Source organism: Sturnus vulgaris, chromosome 20 (genome assembly GCF_052056855.1).
Source record: "Sturnus vulgaris isolate bStuVul1 chromosome 20, bStuVul1.hap1, whole genome shotgun sequence".
In the NCBI taxonomy this organism is placed as follows: domain Eukaryota; kingdom Metazoa; phylum Chordata; class Aves; order Passeriformes; family Sturnidae; genus Sturnus; species Sturnus vulgaris.
In genome coordinates, this window is record NC_142262.1 from 425,561 (window position 1) to 442,590 (window position 17,030).

Here is a 17,030-nt window from a genome sequence, read left to right on the forward strand (position 1 = left end):
GAGCGGCCGCTGCCCGGCAGAGACCAACCCAGTGCGGCAGTTCTGGGAATCGGCGCCGGCGAACCGGCTGCCCTGAAATGCAAACGAGCCCCGGAGCGCTGCCGGGACGGGAAGGGCAAAGCGGGGGAGGGACGGGACGGGCACCACGCGGCTCCGGGGCTTCCCGGCGGGACCAGCTCCCCGTACCGGGACCTGGCGGGGGTACCCGCGGTGCCCGGACTCCTCCTCGCCCGGCGGGGCGGCGAACGCCAGTTCCGCCGCGGGCAAGAGTCGTGTACATCACTTCAGAGCCGTTCGGCCTCGCCGGGGCTCGCCCAGGGGGTACAAGAGACACCGGGGGGTGACATTGCCGGGCAGGCGATCCGGCGCCGAGTGAGCTCATCCCACGTGTGCGGGACGAGGGGACCCCCGGCCCGGCCCCGCCGGACAACGAGCCCTTCCTGAGCTCCTCCCGGACCCTTCCCGGCCCTCCGCGGACTCCGCGGACTCGCAGGCCGGGCGGGAAGGCGGGGAACGGCGGGGACGCCGTGCGCTCGGGCCGGGGTCGGCGGTGGCCGCGGCCGGGCCCGGGCGGGGCGGGCGCTGCGGAAGCGGAAGCGGAAGGCGGGGTCGCCATGGCAGCGCGGAAGCGGAAGGCGCGGGCGATGGCGGCGGCGGGCGGCGCGGCGCTGTGGCGGCGGCTCTCGGCCTGGCTGCCGCGGGGCCGCCTCGGCCTGGCCGCGCTGCTCGGCCGCCTCTCCGACCGCCTCTCCCGCGGCCGCGACCGCCGTGCCCGCAGGTAAGGACCGGCCGGGACCCCGCCGGCTGTCCCGGGGCAGGGAGGCAGCGGGAGCCCTCGGCCGCCCCCGCAATCGGCGTCGCGTTACCGGGACATCCCCGCTCGCCGCTTCCCCTTTCGGGCCTAGCCCAGCCCCTTGGAAAAGCTGCGTAGGAGTAAAGGGGCGGCCCGGTGCCCCCAGGCCGGGGTCGGCTCTGCTCTCGTAGACCCTTGAGCTCGCCCCACTGTCCCATCGCCCTCAGCACATCAGCCGAGCGTTATTTCCCCTTCACTTCCCATTTCCTTGCCTCGCACTGTCACCAGCCGCTATCCGACATCTATTTTTCCCTAGGGCAGGCTCCCCTCGGGTGTCAGAGGTGCAGCTCAGCCCTCGGGGCGGCTTTGGGTGCTCGGCACAGCCCCCGGGATGGGGCCGGAGCAGGTGCCGGTCCCCTCTGTGCCGGGCACAGAGACACGAGGGGCAGGGCACGCTGTGCCCGGCGGCGGTGACCAGCCAGCGGCTGTCATCTGTCTGCTCTGTGTTATTCTTCACACCAAGGAAATTCTTTCCACGCTTCTGTTTTGGTCTCATCAGTGTTTTTGGGGCAGATAAATTAGGCTGAGCCCTAGAAAGCAATCACTGAGTTCAAAGAGCAGACCTGTAGATCCCCCTGTGTGGTGATGTGTGTGCGAAGGACAGCACTGTACCACGCAGTTTCACTTCACCTCTGGCTGTGAAGATGAAGTTTTACAGTGAATAAGAGTTTCAGCTCTGTTGTGAGTTTCTGTACCAAACCTACGTTTATAAAAATAGAACATACCCCAAAAAATCCGTTGTTTCTATTTAGGGTCAACTTTTTATTCAGAAGGGTCTGAGGTGGTTCCTTTTGATTCCGTTTTCTCTTTCTGGTTAAGTCAGTGATGTGAAGTACGTGGAAAGGGCTCCCCCTTAGTTCATTTTCTGTTCCTCTGAAACCTGGCTTGTCACAGTGTGGAATTTTGATGATTTCTTCATAATGTTACATGGTTTCTGGTAGTTGTGTGTGCGTGGTTGCAGGGATTGGTTGTACTTGGATAATCACTGGGCTGATGTCAGTCACTGCTGGGTAGAAGCTGCTGCTCTGGGAGCCAGTTGCTGTGCCAGTGGCTCTGTGGCTGGAGCAAAATACGGATTTATTTGATAATTTTAAAAGCCATAGGTTCTCAGTGCTGAATAAGGTTTAAGTTTCACTATTGGGTTGAAAGATCAAATGATGTTGACACACAGTAAATTACTTAGAGAGTGAAAAATCTGGAGGATGTAATTAGTGCGGATAAATTGACCTATACAGAATTAATCTGAATCAAACCAAATAGTATTGGTGCTGCAGGTTGATGTTCCTCCAGGTGTTCCAGTCAGAGTTTGGATGCTCCATTGCTGCCTTCAGAGCTGTTCTTGGAGCTGCCCTGGCTCCAGGCAGGCAGGTGCAGTTGGACTCACAATTCCAACAGTCCTTGCTAGAAAATGGCTTTCTGGGAATCATGTTTCTGGAAAGTGTCTGCTTGGCCGCTGGTCTGGCTTCTGGAAGTGTAATTGGGCTGGCCAATGAGATAATGAGGATAACATTCATCTCTGTTGATTGTTATTGTAAAATACATAAAATTTGCCACTGCTTCCTCCCTGGGAATAATTCCAGAGGATGTTGTTTGTGACCTGCAGGGCTGGGTTAGAGCCCAGCTGTGCCACTGCTGTGTGGGCTGAGATTTGGTGGGTTTTAGAACCCTGTGTTTTTGGATCCAGTGTGAACTCCTGTACCTCTGTGTGCCGTGCTCCCTTGCAGAGATGGAACAGTGGGAATCTGCTGTGTGTGGCCTGTGAGGCTTGAGGTGAGCAAAGGTGTATGAAGGTTATGCTCAGGTTCTGTAGAGACTTATGAGAATGTGCCTGAAAAGTGGCATTTCTCATGTTTCTGTCCTACTTTAATTTTTTCTGCACCTTTGAGTGCAGAAAATATCAAGGGATATTTGCATTGTTTTTAACAGCTCGTGCTGGTGATCTATGTCACTTCTGAGTATTCAGGCTGAGCCCAGTCCACATAATCTCTTAAAACTTGCCATCCCAGGAATTCCTGCACTGACTGACTCAGATTTCAGTGTTCGTGAATAGTCAGTGACAAACTTCTGGATTTTCCAGGAAACGCCACTATGAACCGGTTTCCTTGTAAGGATGTTTGGAAACCTTGTGAAGATCCAGGGTTGTATCATGAACCAGATGAGTGAAATCATCTTCCTGGAATCTGTGTTCGTTTGGGCTCTGGATTGTGGTAAAAGCCAAAAGTTCCTCATAACAAATTCTGGTAAAGGTTGTGATCAAGTTTCCTCTTGGTGTCTGGTGATGGTGGAATCATCAGGATGGACCACAGGACAGTGGCTGCCTGCTGGCCCGAGGACTTGGTGGTCCTCAGGGTAAGACTGGCCACCCCAGTTCCATGCCAAGGAGCCCGGCTCCCGTGGGTTGGGTTTGCAGACTGGAACGGTTCCTGTCATGTTCAGGGATGCAGTTCAGTCCCATGCTCATGGATTCCTGGATCTCATGGGAGCTGCTGCTGCTAATTGTGTTGAAATGTGGTTTTGTCATGCGAACAGACTCCTGCTGGGGGTAATTCTGTGACTGGATGAATTTGCATGTGTGAAACCTCCAGAGGAGAAGTTGCTGCCTGCTTCCTGTCACCCACTGTGTGATGCTGGCAGTAAGCTGGTTTCTTCCCAAAGTGACTTCAAGGAAATTAAATTTGTTCTGAAATTTCTTTTTGAAGAATGAGTTTCCTGACGTTTCCCTCACATCTTTTGTGAGGTTTGCAGGGGAAGTTGTGACCCTCTCTCATACTTCTGTGGAATGCCAGTGGCATTGCTAGAGAGGGATGGATCCCCATCGTGGTTCCTGGGTCATTCCTGCTGCGACAGAATCGTTCCTTTTGTGGGTCATTCTTGGAGTGTGACTGCTACGCCTTTGCTGGGGCTTGCACTTGGCCACCTTGTGTGCTGTAGATCTATTTTTGGGTAAGATTGAGGGATGGAGGCTACTACTTTAAAGTAGCGTGATCTTTAAACCTGAAATGTGAACGACTTCAGCCCAGCTGAGAGCAAAGCTTGACATGAAGGGAGTGTTGGCCATGGCCAAGCTGATGTGTGTGAGATGGAGATAATTCAGAAGTGGCTGGTTACAGGTACAGGTGGTACCACCAGAGCACTGCCAGACACCTGAGTGTCCACACTCTCATCTTCTGCAGCTCCCAGCCTCCTTCCTCTCCCATGTTGTCCTGACGGAGGAGTTGTTTCCCCTCATCTCCATGCCAGCTCAGGGAAGGAGCTGGTGGTGTTCAGATCTCTTCTCCCACATTTTGCCTGTGTTTCTCTGTTCCTACATTTGGCTTTGGTGATGCAGATCAGATTATGGAAAGGGAAAGGCATTGTGGATCCCTGCCATGTATTGGCTGCAGCTCTTCCTTTACCTGTTTGGAGTATTTCTGGGAAGCAAAGGTTTCACTATAAAGAATTTCTCCATCTTTCTTTGCACAGATCATCATGGCTCCTTCTAGCTCCACTACTCACCCCTCCTGTTCCAGTGGTCACAGCCCCACCATGTTCCCTCTGTCCAGAAGGAGCACACCGGTTCCAGTGGATCAGGAATCTGGTCCCAGAGTTTGGGATCTCCAGCTCACATGTCAAGGTGCTTTCGTCCCCAGCGGAATTCTATGAAGTCCTGAAGGTAAGGTGTGGGCTCCAAGTTGTGGGAATGGTTTTGATACAGTCCCAGTTTTGCAGCTGCTGCCTGGTAACTGCTCTCATGTGGAACAGGTTTAGCTGCAGGGAGTGTGTTCTGCACTTTCCCAGAAAGCACTAGCTTCTTCCTTGCGTTTTAGATGCAGCAATGGTGGTGCTGTGGCTATGCAGAGCTCCCTGTGTTTTGTGTAGCCACTCTCCATGTGTTCCCCTTTCCTCCCTCAAGGCCAGGGAGCCAGTGCAGAGCTGTGGCTGAAGGCATCCTCCTAGGGGAGTGCAGCACTGCCAGCTCTGGGCTGGTGGCTCCCCAGGACCAGACACCCTGTGTGAAATTGAGCTTGTGTTTTGCTGCTGCCAGGTGCAGATAAAAGCAGCCAAGCAGCGGGTGGTGATGGCCTCACTGTACCTGGGAACAGGACTCCTTGAGCAGGAGCTGGTGAGTGTGCAAGGGTTTGGGGAGGCCAAGGAAGGGAATGCAGGGGAGGGGTGTGGACATAGCACTTCTGGTTTAGGTCTGGTATGGAGCCAGGGAACTGCTGCACTTCTTCAGGGAATAGTTAGCCTGGACCTGTCTGAAGGGACTGGCCTGGTGTTCAGAGTGCTCACGGGGGCTTTGTAAAAGTCATTTCACAGGAATCTATTTTTCCCTACATTTTTCTTGAATGGGATTCGAACTGTAGGTATGTAGTGCTGTGTTTGGTGCTCCAGGTGTAGGACACAGATGAAGGATTGGTTTTCTGCATTTGAGACCGAGGTCACCTTTGCCTCATGGTATTTGCCTTTTTTTTGTTCTTTCCTCTGGAAACAAAAGCATTTTTGCCCAAGGGCTTTAGGGAGAAGCCTGGCCTTGGCCAGGTTCTGATGTTAGGAAGCAAATGCCCTGGCAGGGTAAAGGTGGATGGAACCTGCATAGGATTTGTGCCAAACTTTGTCTAGGCTTGCACATAGGATTTGAATTTGCATGTGACAAACAACCTTGTAGTTAAAGAATAAAACTGCAGTGAATTCCTACCAACGTTTGTCTTTGGTGATGCAAGTCTGTGATTTGGGAATGATATTTTTCTGCTAGCATTAATTGCTCTTGTGAGACCTGAAGAATGTGGACACGTGAAACTGAGGCCCTTTGATCTGTGGCTTTAGGCTGGTGGAGGCTGCCAGGCTGGCAGATGCAAAGGCTGAACTGGCTGTGCTTGGCACAAGGAGCAAGGACTCGCACCAGGGTGTGGGAGCTGTCTTGGCCACGGTCTCCTGCTGCTGAGCACTTCTCTTGGAAAGTGTATTTGCTTTTGTAATGAGGAGAGAACTCTCTCTGCAGGTATATTGCTTAGAAGAAACACTGGAGAAATCACTGCAAGCAAAAGGCTCACCCGACCTCAAAGTCTCCATCCTGCTCGACTACACCAGGGGTTCCCGGGGTAGGAATTGCTGCTCATTGCTTTTGTCAGAGCCTGATTTTACTTTAGCAGAGGGGGTTTCTTGGCCAATTGGACCTACTTGCTTAAAGCATGCACCTTTCAGGATTGGTCTTTTGTAATCCAGAACTGCATATTCCCAGAAAATCTTCAAGCTGAGCAGCTTTTCTTCCAAAAATAGGTGGTGGGAGCAAGAAGGGCCAGACTACTCTGTGCAACTTGTGTAGTCTTGCTTGGTTCATTTGTTAGTGCATTTGCCCTTAACCCATCATGCTCACTTAGGTTGTCATTTTGAAAGGAGAATGGGAATTGTTGGAAGCAGCAGCATACTGAATCAGGAACCTGTGGTCATCTGCAGTGACTCCTGTAGATATGTTACCAGTGCTGGTGAGGCTTCGTTAAGAAGCTTTGAAAGTGTCAGACCTGCCCTGGGACTGATTCTGGATGTCAGTTTCAATATTGACATAGTGCAAATGAAAGTGATTTTTGAAAAAACAAAGAAAAAAGGAAAACATGTGAAGTGCCAGTGGATGGGGAGGGGTGCTCACCCTGTAAGCAGCTGAAGAGCTGTGTCATGATGTGTCCTGACTGTGTGATCTTTGTGTGAAGCTCCCTTTTTCTCCCAGGCAGGAAGAACTCTCGAACAATGCTGATCCCATTGCTGCAGAGATTTCCTGAGCAAGTCCGTGTGTCCCTGTTCCACACCCCAAACCTGCGTGGGCTCCTGCAGCTGCTGATCCCCGAGCGTTTCAATGAGACCATTGGGCTGCAGCACATCAAGGTCTATCTCTTTGATGACAACGTGATCGTGAGCGGGTGAGTCCTGCTGTGCCTGCCCTTGTGGGCATCGTTTCGCTGGGCTCTGGGCAGGGTGGCTGTGCTGCCTGAGTTGTCTGAACATCTAGACTCCATTATGATCCTATCAATGCTCTTCTGAGCTGGGAGAGCAACCACAGTTCCTGCACATGAGATTCTCAGATGAAAACAAGTCTTTCTTAAAGGGAAAAATATTTTGAGATTCTAAAGGAAATGGCCAATTTGTGCTTTAGTGCAGCTATTCCAGAGTGAGGCCTGTAGCCTGGGCTGGGAGGTTGAGAATCTTGTGTCCGTCTCTGAACCCATCTCTTCCCTTTCCCTTCAGTGCAAACCTGAGTCATCTGTACTTCACCAATCGTCAGGACCGCTACGTCCTGCTGCAGGACTCTCCCGAGATCGCAGACTTCTTCACAGAGCTCGTGGATGCCATTGGAGACGTGTCCCTGCAGCTACAGCAGGATGACACAGTCCAGATGATGGAGGGAATGGTACACCCTTACCAGGGTAGGAGGGAGTTGTCTCACCTGGTTGGGTGATGGATCCAGAGGAGAGGAGTGACAGCCAGGGTTTAAGGATGACTTAGATTCCATCCACGTGGGAGGTGCTGGGTGTCTGACCATTGTTCAGACTGTGGGGTGTCCTGTTTTATGCCATCCAGTATTAAAATCAAGATTGGTTGAGTTTCAGGGCTGGATCTGTTGGAATTTTCCCACCACAGTGTCTATCACAGGCTAATTTGGCAGGGCGTGCAGGGGCTGGAAGTAACTCTGCAACCGTCTCAATACTGCCTCATAAATGTGCTGCTTTTGGCCTTAAACAAGAACTTCAATCCTTTGAGAAGTTTTTCTGATATTAGCAGCTGCAATTCCAGGTGCTCTGGGTGTGCGTATTCTGAAGGGTTTATGAATGTGCTGCTGCTGTTGATAATTAATCTCTTGTAGTAGAGTTTGTTCTGGGAATCAAATGGGAATCAGTTCAGGAAGACTGGGAACAAGCGTAAAATTGGGCAGTGATGTGCCAGGCTGATTGCGTCATCAGTTTTTGTCCTGGCCTTGCACTCCTGGGTGATGTAAGTTCAGTCTGGGGGTGGGAATTTATTTGTGTGTTCCAGCTCATTCTTGGTTGTCAGTGTAGCCTTGTCATTGTCCTTTCCCCTCTCAGAGAGGATATTTCGGGCTGCTGCCAGTTGCTGAGCATTTCTCTTCTGTAACATAGATCTGCTGACCTTGAAACAGCTGGTTTGGGCCTTGAGACAGAGTCATGTGCACGCTGTACTGGCTCCTATTTGTTCCTGTATCCATGTCCTGTCAGTAGCTTTTCCTGGTGTGTGATAAATGACATGTAGCTCTGTGCCTGCATACCTCAGACACCACCTCTCTGACTTTTCCTGCAGGAGACAAAGTGGCTTACTGTGAGATTGCCAACCGAAGGGTCATGGAGGTCATCAACTCTGCCCGCACGCGGCAAGAGCGCCTTCATGCAAAGACTTTCCACAGCAGCCAGCCAGGCAGCTCCCTCTTATCCCAGCAAGGCTCTCAAGCATCTGGGAGTCTGAAACCAGAACCTGACACCTGGATCTATCCCTTAATCCAAATGAAACCCTTTGGGATTCAAATAGACGAGATGGTCACAGAGACACTGCTGACAGAGGCTGAGAGGGATGCCAGGATATACCTCACCACTGGCTACTTCAACTTGACACAGGCCTACATGGACCTCATCCTGGGCACGAGGGCTGAGTACCGGATCCTCCTGGCCTCGCCAGAGGTCAATGGGTTTTTTGGTGCCAAAGGGGTGGCAGGTGCCATCCCTGCTGCCTATGTTTACATTGAGCATCAGTTTTACAGTGAGGTCTGCTACCTGCAGCAGCAGGAGAGGGTGCAGCTGCAGGAGTACTCCCGGGCTGGCTGGACGTTCCATGCCAAAGGTAAGATGCCCTTGCGCCAAGGAGTTTTGTTCAGGAGTGTGTGAGAGCTGTGGGTTAGGATTGCGAAAGGAGTAAGGGGCTGGCTGAGTGCCAGGCTGGGTTTAACCTTCAAAGCACTCCTCCAAGGTTCCAACAACTGGCTTGTGTAAACCTGGGAGGTTTGGATCACTTGGGGGATGCCTTGCCTTTGGATTTCTGCTTTGATACAGTCACAAGGATAATGTAAGAGCTGTCCCTGCCCTGGCACTGGGGCACTGCCTGCATGAGAAATGTGATGTGAAGGACAGGGAGCATCTGGATGTGTTTATGGTGCAGTCAGTGCTGTGGTGCAGTTTCTTGTATCCCTTGGGCTGGTTTCAGCAGCAGGCAGGAGTGCTGACTCTGCCGGGGACCCTGCAGGGATATATCTGGGGCAGGTTCCAGAGGGGAGCTGCTCCTGGGGCCTTCCCAGCCGCAGGTCTGTATGAGGACAGTGTGAGTGTTGGGGGATTTTCACCAGCTCCCATTCATAACTCCCAGGGGATGCAGTGTGTCAGGAGCTGCAGCTTGTGCTTATGGGAGTCAGGGCAGCCAGAGGGCAAGGGACTGAGGAAGGAATATGGACTAATATGAGTTAATGGATGCTGCCCTCGAGGTCTTCCAGGGAGACCCTGGATTCCTGCTGGATACACTGCCCAGCTCCCACAGGCACAGCAGGGTGCTCCAGCTGGAGTGTTGGGACACTGGGCTCTGGCTGTTCCTGTTTTGAGGAGAGCTGTTAGTGGGAATGGCTCCATCTCCCTGCCTCTCACAGGGGTGCTCAGAGCTGGTGGGGAGGGAAAGCTGCAGAGTCAGCCTTCTCTAGACTGTGGAAAATCCCTGGGTGCTACTGGCTGCCTCTGTGTTAAAACGCCAAGCAGATCTCAGGGTGCCCCTCCCCAGGCAGTTGGGATACAGGGAGAACCCTTCTCTCCCCCCAGGAGGTCCCTGCCTGCCTTCCTGGGCTGTCCTGTGTCTTCCAGGATGCACGTGCTTGAGCGATCTGTGGTTCCCAGGTCCTGCCTTTGTTGAGCACTGCTAGCTCCCAGTGGGATGTGGTTTGGCATAAATTGAGCCCAGAAGCAGGGGCTGCTTTTCCCAGCTTCCCAAGTGCAGATGGCCATGGGTCCTGTTTGGACCAGCTGGGCCTTGTGGGACAGTGCTTTGGGCTCTCTGCTGTGTGGTGTTTGCTTGGAGAGGTTTGCTTGGAGCTCCCACGCCTAGCAGGAGGGACAGCTGGAGACATTTGCTGCCTTGTTTTTCCATTCCCCTTCGGAGTGGTGGGAGGACCAGCATGCATCTCCTCCTCTGGCATGCTCTGCCCTTGGCACACGTTGGATTCACCTCGTTTCCTTCTGCAGGAGTCACGTGGTGTGGCAGAGAGGACAAGGACAGAAGAGGAGAGGGAGGAAGCCTTGGAGATGTGGAGGGCATGTGCACAAAGGAGCACATGGAGCCTAGCTCCTGCCTGAGGACATGAGATCCCCAGCAGCAAACAGCCTGTTGGTGCTTCCTCTCTGGGCTGAGACATGGGACACCCTTTAGTCCCCTCACTGACGTACCCCAAACACTGGGGCTGTGCCTCATGCCCCTTCTGCTCCCCTTAAAATGTTTGTATCTGCATGCAGCCTGAGGTGGTGTTCCCAGGGATGTCTCTCCTGGTGCATTCAGCACATGCAGGTGTGGCAGAGCTCTGCACAGATGGGCTGCACATGAGCAGGGCTGCCAGCACTGTCCTGGTGAACATCCCAAATCCTACCTGCCACTTTCCTGGCTGTGCTGTTGGGGGTAACAGGGCACATCCTTTGGGATCAGGGTCCCTTCCAAGCACGTTGTGGTGGCAGGATGCCGGGCAGGGGGCTGTGTACTGTGACATAAACCCTGTCACTTCTATTGCCTGGCACTGGGAAGCTGCACTTCCCCTTGCTGGAAGGTGAGTCACTGTTAGAGCAGATCCTGCCAGATGGCCATGAAACCAGAGACCTGTAAAGGCTGTGGGACTGCCACAGGACACTTGGGAAGGCAAGGAATCTGTTCCTTATGGCTGCTGCTTGGGCAGAAGTCCAGCCTTTGGCTGGTCAGACACCAGACAGCCCCTGGCAGGGTCCTGTTTGGTGGCAGAAGTGACAAAACTGTGCCATGTGGATGCTTTGCTGTGGCTCCCAGAGGCCGTGGGGGCTGCCCAGCCCTGCTGTGGTGGGGTGAGCCCGTGGGGGCTGGAGGTGCCACGGCATTAGGGCAGTGCCAGCTCTGTGCTGTGTGCTGTGGGGGCGGGGAGGAGGTTACAGGAACTGGCAGTGAATCGGCAGCATCTTACTCAAGGCATTCTTGGAACTGCTCTGGGGCTGAGTTGGGAAACCTGCTGCTATTTTAAGGCCGAGGTGGTTTTTATGGTATGGGTTCTTTGTTGCAGTCTGTGTGTGACCAGCCATGGGGATAAGCCTCTACCAGGGACTCACCCAGGGCTCTGCTGAGGAGAGCAAAGGCTTTCTGGCTCCATTTGTGCAGAGTGGCCACACAGCCTCTCCTTGGCAGCAGTCCTGACTCTCTTGTGGCTGTTCCTTCTTGCCCTGCTGCAGTGGTGTGCTTGACAATAATGTGATGTTTCCATATTTCCCTTGAAAACCTGTCCTGGGCTCTGAACTGCCTGCTCTCTGTGCTGGTGAGTGGCAGTGGGGGCCAGGTGCCCTGGCAAGAGTGATCTCATCCCTGGTGGCTCCTCTGGAAGTGAGGGAGTGAAATAATTTGCACTTCTCTTCTGTGTCTCTTCATGGCACGTGAATTCACCTGCCAAGCTGGGAAATGCCTCTTCATGTCATGGTCCCGGGATGGGGGTTGGTCCCTGGCTCTGGGACAGGCTGGACAGACCTAGCCAGTCCGCCTGGGGCTTTGGGGCTGGTACCTTCACTGAAAACCTGTTTGTCTTCTCTCAGCGTGTCTGAATTCACTGTGGTGCAAAACAGCCTCTAAAGCAGTGACAGGAATTGCTGTAGGGTTGTTTTGGAGCAGTGCGTTCCCGGGGGTGCTGCAATCCCATTTGGGCTGTGCCAGGGCACCCCAGTCCCACACAGCCCTGCAGCCCTTGCTGGGCTGCTCTCTGCTCTCCAGGTCCTGCACAGAGTCTGTAATCCACATTTAAAACATTTCGTTCACTCTGAGGGACGGCACCATATGAGCCCCCCCTGGCTCCCCTGGCTGTCACACTGCCTGTCTTCCTCATTTTTCCTGCAGGCCTCTGGCTGTACCTGGCAGGGAGTGACCTGCCCTGCCTGACCCTGATTGGCTCTCCGAATTTCGGATATCGATCAGTCCATCGTGACTTGGAAGCTCAGGTTGCAATAGTGACAGAAAATAAAGCCTTGCAGCAGCAGCTCCACCAGGTAAGCAGCAGATGCTGGGGGTGTTGTACTTGTGGGTCACACAGGGAGTGCTGATGACACAGTGGCAATAAAAACCTCCAGCTACAATAAGTCAAAGGCTGCTGGAGCATGGGGAGTCCTGAGGAGCTGTCAGTGAAGGGACTATTGATGAGCTGCCTGCTCAAGTACCCAGTGCTGGGAAATGAGGCCATAACGGGAAGGAATGTGTGTCCCCAGTGACCTCGGAGTGCTCCGGGCTGGATGTGCACAGAGCCTTGGAGGCCCTGCTGACTCCTCTGCTCACCATGCTGCACCTCTGAGCCTTAACCCCAGCATTTGGGCATTGCCCAGGGCAGGATGGGTTCTGGGGTAATGAGGAATGCCCTTGGAATGGCTGAGCTTGGACTGGAAGAGGGTCTCTGGACTGGCTGGGATAACCATGAAGTTCTATGACAAAATCTTTATCTTGAATAATAATATGACATTACATAATTTTGACACAAACATCTGTGAGTAGTTTGATATTCAATGTCCCAGGGCTTTTCTGTGCTGTTTTTGTTTTAATTAGGCAGCTTGGAATGCTCAGCAGTTCAGCTGCTGCTCTGAATCCTGCCTGGTTCTCCAGCTGTCTTTACCGAATCTTCTGCTGGAACTGACTGTCCCAAGTCATTTCTCCTGCAGTGTTCTGTTCCAAAGCAGATCAGTTTGGTGCCTCTGTGTGACTTGGAGACCTCAGAAATGCACTGTGTGAGGCAGGTGCTGGCAGAGTTGTCTGCAAGATCAATGGGAATTGCCCTCTTGCATCAGGGCTCTTCCCTGGGATGAGTCAGAATGTATCTAATCAAAAACAATTCTATTACTGGAAGAGTTACTTGAGCATTTCAATTCATATCTTGCCTCTGCTTGTTTCTAATGGAAGGGGAAAATCAATGGAAATGTGACACAAAGGAATTTTCTCACACAGGGCTGCAGTGATCTCATTCAAAGGGCTTTAAACCATTCCCGATTGCTGGAAGCTGATTCTGAAATGGGCTGGGTGTTTACTTTCTGTGGTCTTTTTTAGAAGACTTAATCCATTCCTGGGATGCTGCCATGAAATCACTTTGCCTATGTAATGTTCAGCTCCATTTTAAAAATGTGTGCTGAGATTTGGGAAGAAATGTGAGTGGTCTGGGTGACTTTGGGTGCTTCTGTGAATGAACTGAGGTTGATTCAGGGAACTGGCCTTGCCTCCAGTGCTCAGATCTCATCATATTGCATGGTTATGGAGCAGAATCCTCACACGGGACTGACCATAGCTCTTGGAGCATTTGGGGGTTCTCAAATTAGAGTGAATTGGCAGATTAATGTCTTTGTTCATCTTTTTGGTATTACTTTCCAGTACTTGGTTCCTGCTTCCCTGTTCCACCCTGAATTTAAATAGTGCTGAGTATTTTCTGCTGTTTGTGACAGCTTCAATTGCAAAAAAAGATGATGAACAAACTTCCAGGAGCTGTTCTGCTCCTTTTTTGCCTGCAGATCCTGAAACCCGACTGTTTGTGCTCAAAACCCTGCTTACCTGTGATCAAAGTGCTGCTCTCACGTGCTGTGAGTGTGTTATCAGCAGGGTGGCTCATTTCCTCCCTCTGCACTGGGTGCAGGCCGTGGGGGCCCGAGTGTTTCTGGTAATTCAGTGAGATCACAGCTGCACATTCATCTGCAAACGCGGCGCCTGGGCTGGAGAGAGCCGCGTAAGCCAGTCCCAGGAGCTTTGGGTGAGGTTTCCTTTTCTGGCAATCACAGCCTGGCCTTGAGGAGTTTTCTGAAACTGAAGCTCAGCTCATGCAACTGTGTGGCACAAAAAGGCAAAACCCTCTACCCTTGTTCTCTGTAGAGTTTAAATTGCAAATTCTTGAGGAGAGATGGTGCATACTTGTGGTAAAGATCCCTGGTCTTGATCTGAGAATTTGCTTCCCTGAAAGAACATTATATAATTTAACACTTGGGATTTACTGAGATCATGTTTCTTTCCCTGTTCAGGAGCAAGAGCAGCTTTACCTCTGCTCAGGTGTGGTGTCAACATCAACGTTTGAGCAGCCAAATCGTTATGTGAAACTGTGGGTGAAGCTGGTGGTACCTCTGATCAAGAATTTCTTTTGAAAGAACAAAAATGGCTGCTTTGGGTGAGTTTGCTGCCATTATGGGGAATTATATTGCACTGACTGCAGTGAATAGCTGCAGTGCTCTGTCATGAAAGAAAGATGATGGACATGCAGATGATGTGGGGAAAACCAGGCACTTCTTGATTCCTCTGGGGTACTGGCTGCCATGGACTGGGATCAGTGCTCAGGTCCTGACTGGGTTTTGTCTACTAGAATTTCTGGAAGGGCTACTGACAGAGAACCCATACAGTAGTATTTTCTATGCATGGAAATAAAACTCCCATTTCTGAAATGTGCCTTTCAGAGTTCTGCAGTCATACACTGTGTTTGTGTTACCTTGACCAGCCAATATAAAGCACTGCTGGAATATTGAAAATGTTTTGTCTTTGTATCTAGTCAGGGCTTTGCTTTGCCCCTGTAGTGTTGGTTAACAGGGGCAGCTGGTTTTGCTTTTCTGTTTTGTGATGTCCTGGGGTTCCCATGACTCGAGCCCCTGTGAGCTCAGGCCGTGACTCCTGCCTGTTTCTGTGCCATGCACAGTCCCTGCAGTTGGCAGTGCTGTACGTGTGCCCAGGGTGCTGTGTTCCCATATCCCTTGTACTTACCTAACTGTGGCCTCCTCCTCAGCAGGGCCTGCCTGCCTCCTTCACATTTACATGTGTTACAGGTGTCTTTCATGAGTTGTGGAAGGGCAGGGGAAGACTTGGTGCTGGTGTGGGTTTGGGGTGGTACTTGCTGCAAGTAGGAGGCTTGAACCATAACATCCTGCAAAGAAGGTGTTTGGAAGCCAGGTAAAAAGGTGTGTGAGTGCAGGGTAGGGTGTGAGCAAGAGTTTCTGGTCTGGCAGTGCCACAAACAGGATTTCTGGCACCTGGAAAAAGCTGATGGTAAGTGTGAAACTCAGTCATAACTGATAATAAATACTGCTGCTCTATAAAGAAATGAGCTGTTCTCTGTGCTTGCCCTTGGGGCTTGTCTGACTGTGAGGGAAGTTTGAGGTAACTGTATTTTAGAACTAATTGTTCAAATATTTCACAGAGTGGGATTTTGGTGAATTGTTTTATGCCAAAGGGACCAGCCTTGGCAGATCTACTCACCTTAATGTGTGTTACTGCTGATACAAATTATTTGTTGTGAAGAAAGGGCTGAGTAGGTTCTGCACCCTAGAAATAGAAATAACATACTTCAATGAGGAACCCGTTTGCAGCTGGATCTTCTCTGGGCTGTGCAGGTTGGGTGTGGGTGAGCTGGACCAAATCTGCCCCTTCCTTGGCCCGTCTGTTCCAGCCAGACACATGCAGGAGCGTGAGGAGTTTCTGCTCAGTTCCCACTGAGCCATCACACACAGAACTGTGGGAAGATGGAGAGCCAGAAGAGGGAAAGGACTCAGGCACTTGTGTGCAGTTGTTCTGTCTGGCTTCCCACGGTGGTCTGGCTCCCCACCAGCTCCACGTCAGAAACCACCAGTGGAAAACCAGTATCCGCCCTGAGAACCCCGTGTGCTGCGAGAGCAGGCCCCACATGGCAGCGCTTCCAGCACTGCTTTTATCCATACTTTGCTAAAATGGTTCTGCTACAATCAAACACAGACTAAGTTATGCAACTTGGAGGTTTTTACAAGTAAAAGTATTTCTGTTTTCCATTGCCATTAAAGTCTAGGCCTCTAGGAGCAGAGCCACACCAGCCAGGACCCACTTGGCAGCTTTCTCTTTTGTCTTCAGGTTGAAGGTCCAGACGTAGGTGGGCCCTCGTGTCCGTGTCTTGTAGACGGGGCATTCGTAGACGTTGCTGGTGTCCATGCGGTCCACGGGGATGGCTCTGAGCAGGATCACCGGCATCTCAGGAGTCAGCTCCTTCATCCGCGCGTCCGCGATGGAGCCCGCGGCCACGTCCCAGCGCGCGCCTGCAACGCACGGGCACTGCCACACACCTGGGCACTGCCACACACCTGGGCACTGCCACAGCCCTGCCTGGGCACTGCCACACACCTGGGCACTGCCACAGCCCTGCCCGGGCACTGACACACACCTGGGCACTGCCACAGCCCTGCCCGGGCACTGCCACAGCCCTGCCTGGGCACTGCCACAGCCCTGCCTGGGCACTGACACCGCCCTGCCCGGGTACTGCCACAGCCCTGCCCGGGCACTGACACACACCTGGGCACTGACACACACCTGGGCACTGCCACCGCCCTGCCCGGGCACTGCCACAGCCCTGCCTGGGCACTGCCACAGCCCTGCCCGGGCACTGCCACACACCTGGGCACTGCCACAGCCCTGCCTGGGCACTGACCCCTGCCTGGGCACTGCCACAGCCCTGCCTGGGGCTCTGACACCTGCCTGGGCACTGCCACACTCCTGCCTGGGCCACTGACACCTGCCTGGGCACTTCCACACCCCTGCCTGGGCACTGCCACACCCCTGCCTGGGCACTGCCACCTGCCTGGGGCACTGACATCTCCCTGGAGCACTGACAGACACCTCCCCGGGGCTCTGACACCTCCTCAGGGCACTGCCACCTCCCTGGGGCTCTGCCACCTCCCCGGGGCTCTGACAGACACCTCCCCGGGGCTCCAGAGCTGCTGGTGGGGGGAGTTCAAAGGTTAGGGTTGGGTAGAATGGCACCACGGTGGTAAGGTCTGACATGTTCTCATCTCACTGTGATCCAGGACTACATTTGCCTTACTGTGTGTGGGATGTCTGAATAAATTCTGCCCCCACCCCTCCCTTCAGCACGGCTTTGTATGGGAATTGCAGAGTTTAAGGTGGACTGGCCGTGGTGGAATCTATCACATGCTATCCCCTGTGCTCTCAGATTTTGTCCAAGTGGACCCCTCAG

At 52.8% G+C, this 17,030-nt stretch overlaps 2 protein-coding genes across 4 annotated transcripts in view; one reads left to right on the top strand and one right to left on the bottom strand.

The window, feature by feature from the left end:
* The first annotated feature begins 599 nt into the window (after positions 1-599).
* Positions 600-16,053, top strand: PGS1 (phosphatidylglycerophosphate synthase 1). 3 transcript variants are annotated; one of them, XM_088176709.1, is made up of 10 exons: positions 600-778; positions 4,316-4,505; positions 4,878-4,955; positions 5,835-5,934; positions 6,558-6,747; positions 7,073-7,251; positions 8,141-8,674; positions 11,924-12,072; positions 14,071-14,213; positions 15,914-16,053. In XM_088176709.1, the coding sequence occupies exons 1-9, from the start codon at positions 615-617 to the stop codon at positions 14,188-14,190; spliced, it is 1,704 nt and encodes a 567-aa protein (XP_088032835.1). In that variant the 5' UTR covers positions 600-614; the 3' UTR covers positions 14,191-14,213; positions 15,914-16,053. The 3 variants fall into 3 exon arrangements, with proteins under 3 accessions (XP_088032835.1, XP_014742992.2, XP_088032836.1); XM_014887506.2 differs by lacking the exon at positions 15,914-16,053 and having other exon boundaries at positions 14,071-14,484; XM_088176710.1 differs by lacking the exons at positions 14,071-14,213; positions 15,914-16,053 and having other exon boundaries at positions 10,054-12,066.
* The window catches only part of DNAH17 (dynein axonemal heavy chain 17), a 33,757-nt gene continuing 32,514 nt past the window's right edge, over positions 15,788-17,030 (bottom strand). Inside the window, exon 81 of the mRNA XM_088176708.1 lies at positions 15,788-16,095. Coding sequence (XP_088032834.1) covers positions 15,848-16,095 — 248 coding nt within the window. The 3' untranslated portion in view covers positions 15,788-15,847. The remainder of the gene's footprint in view (positions 16,096-17,030) is intronic.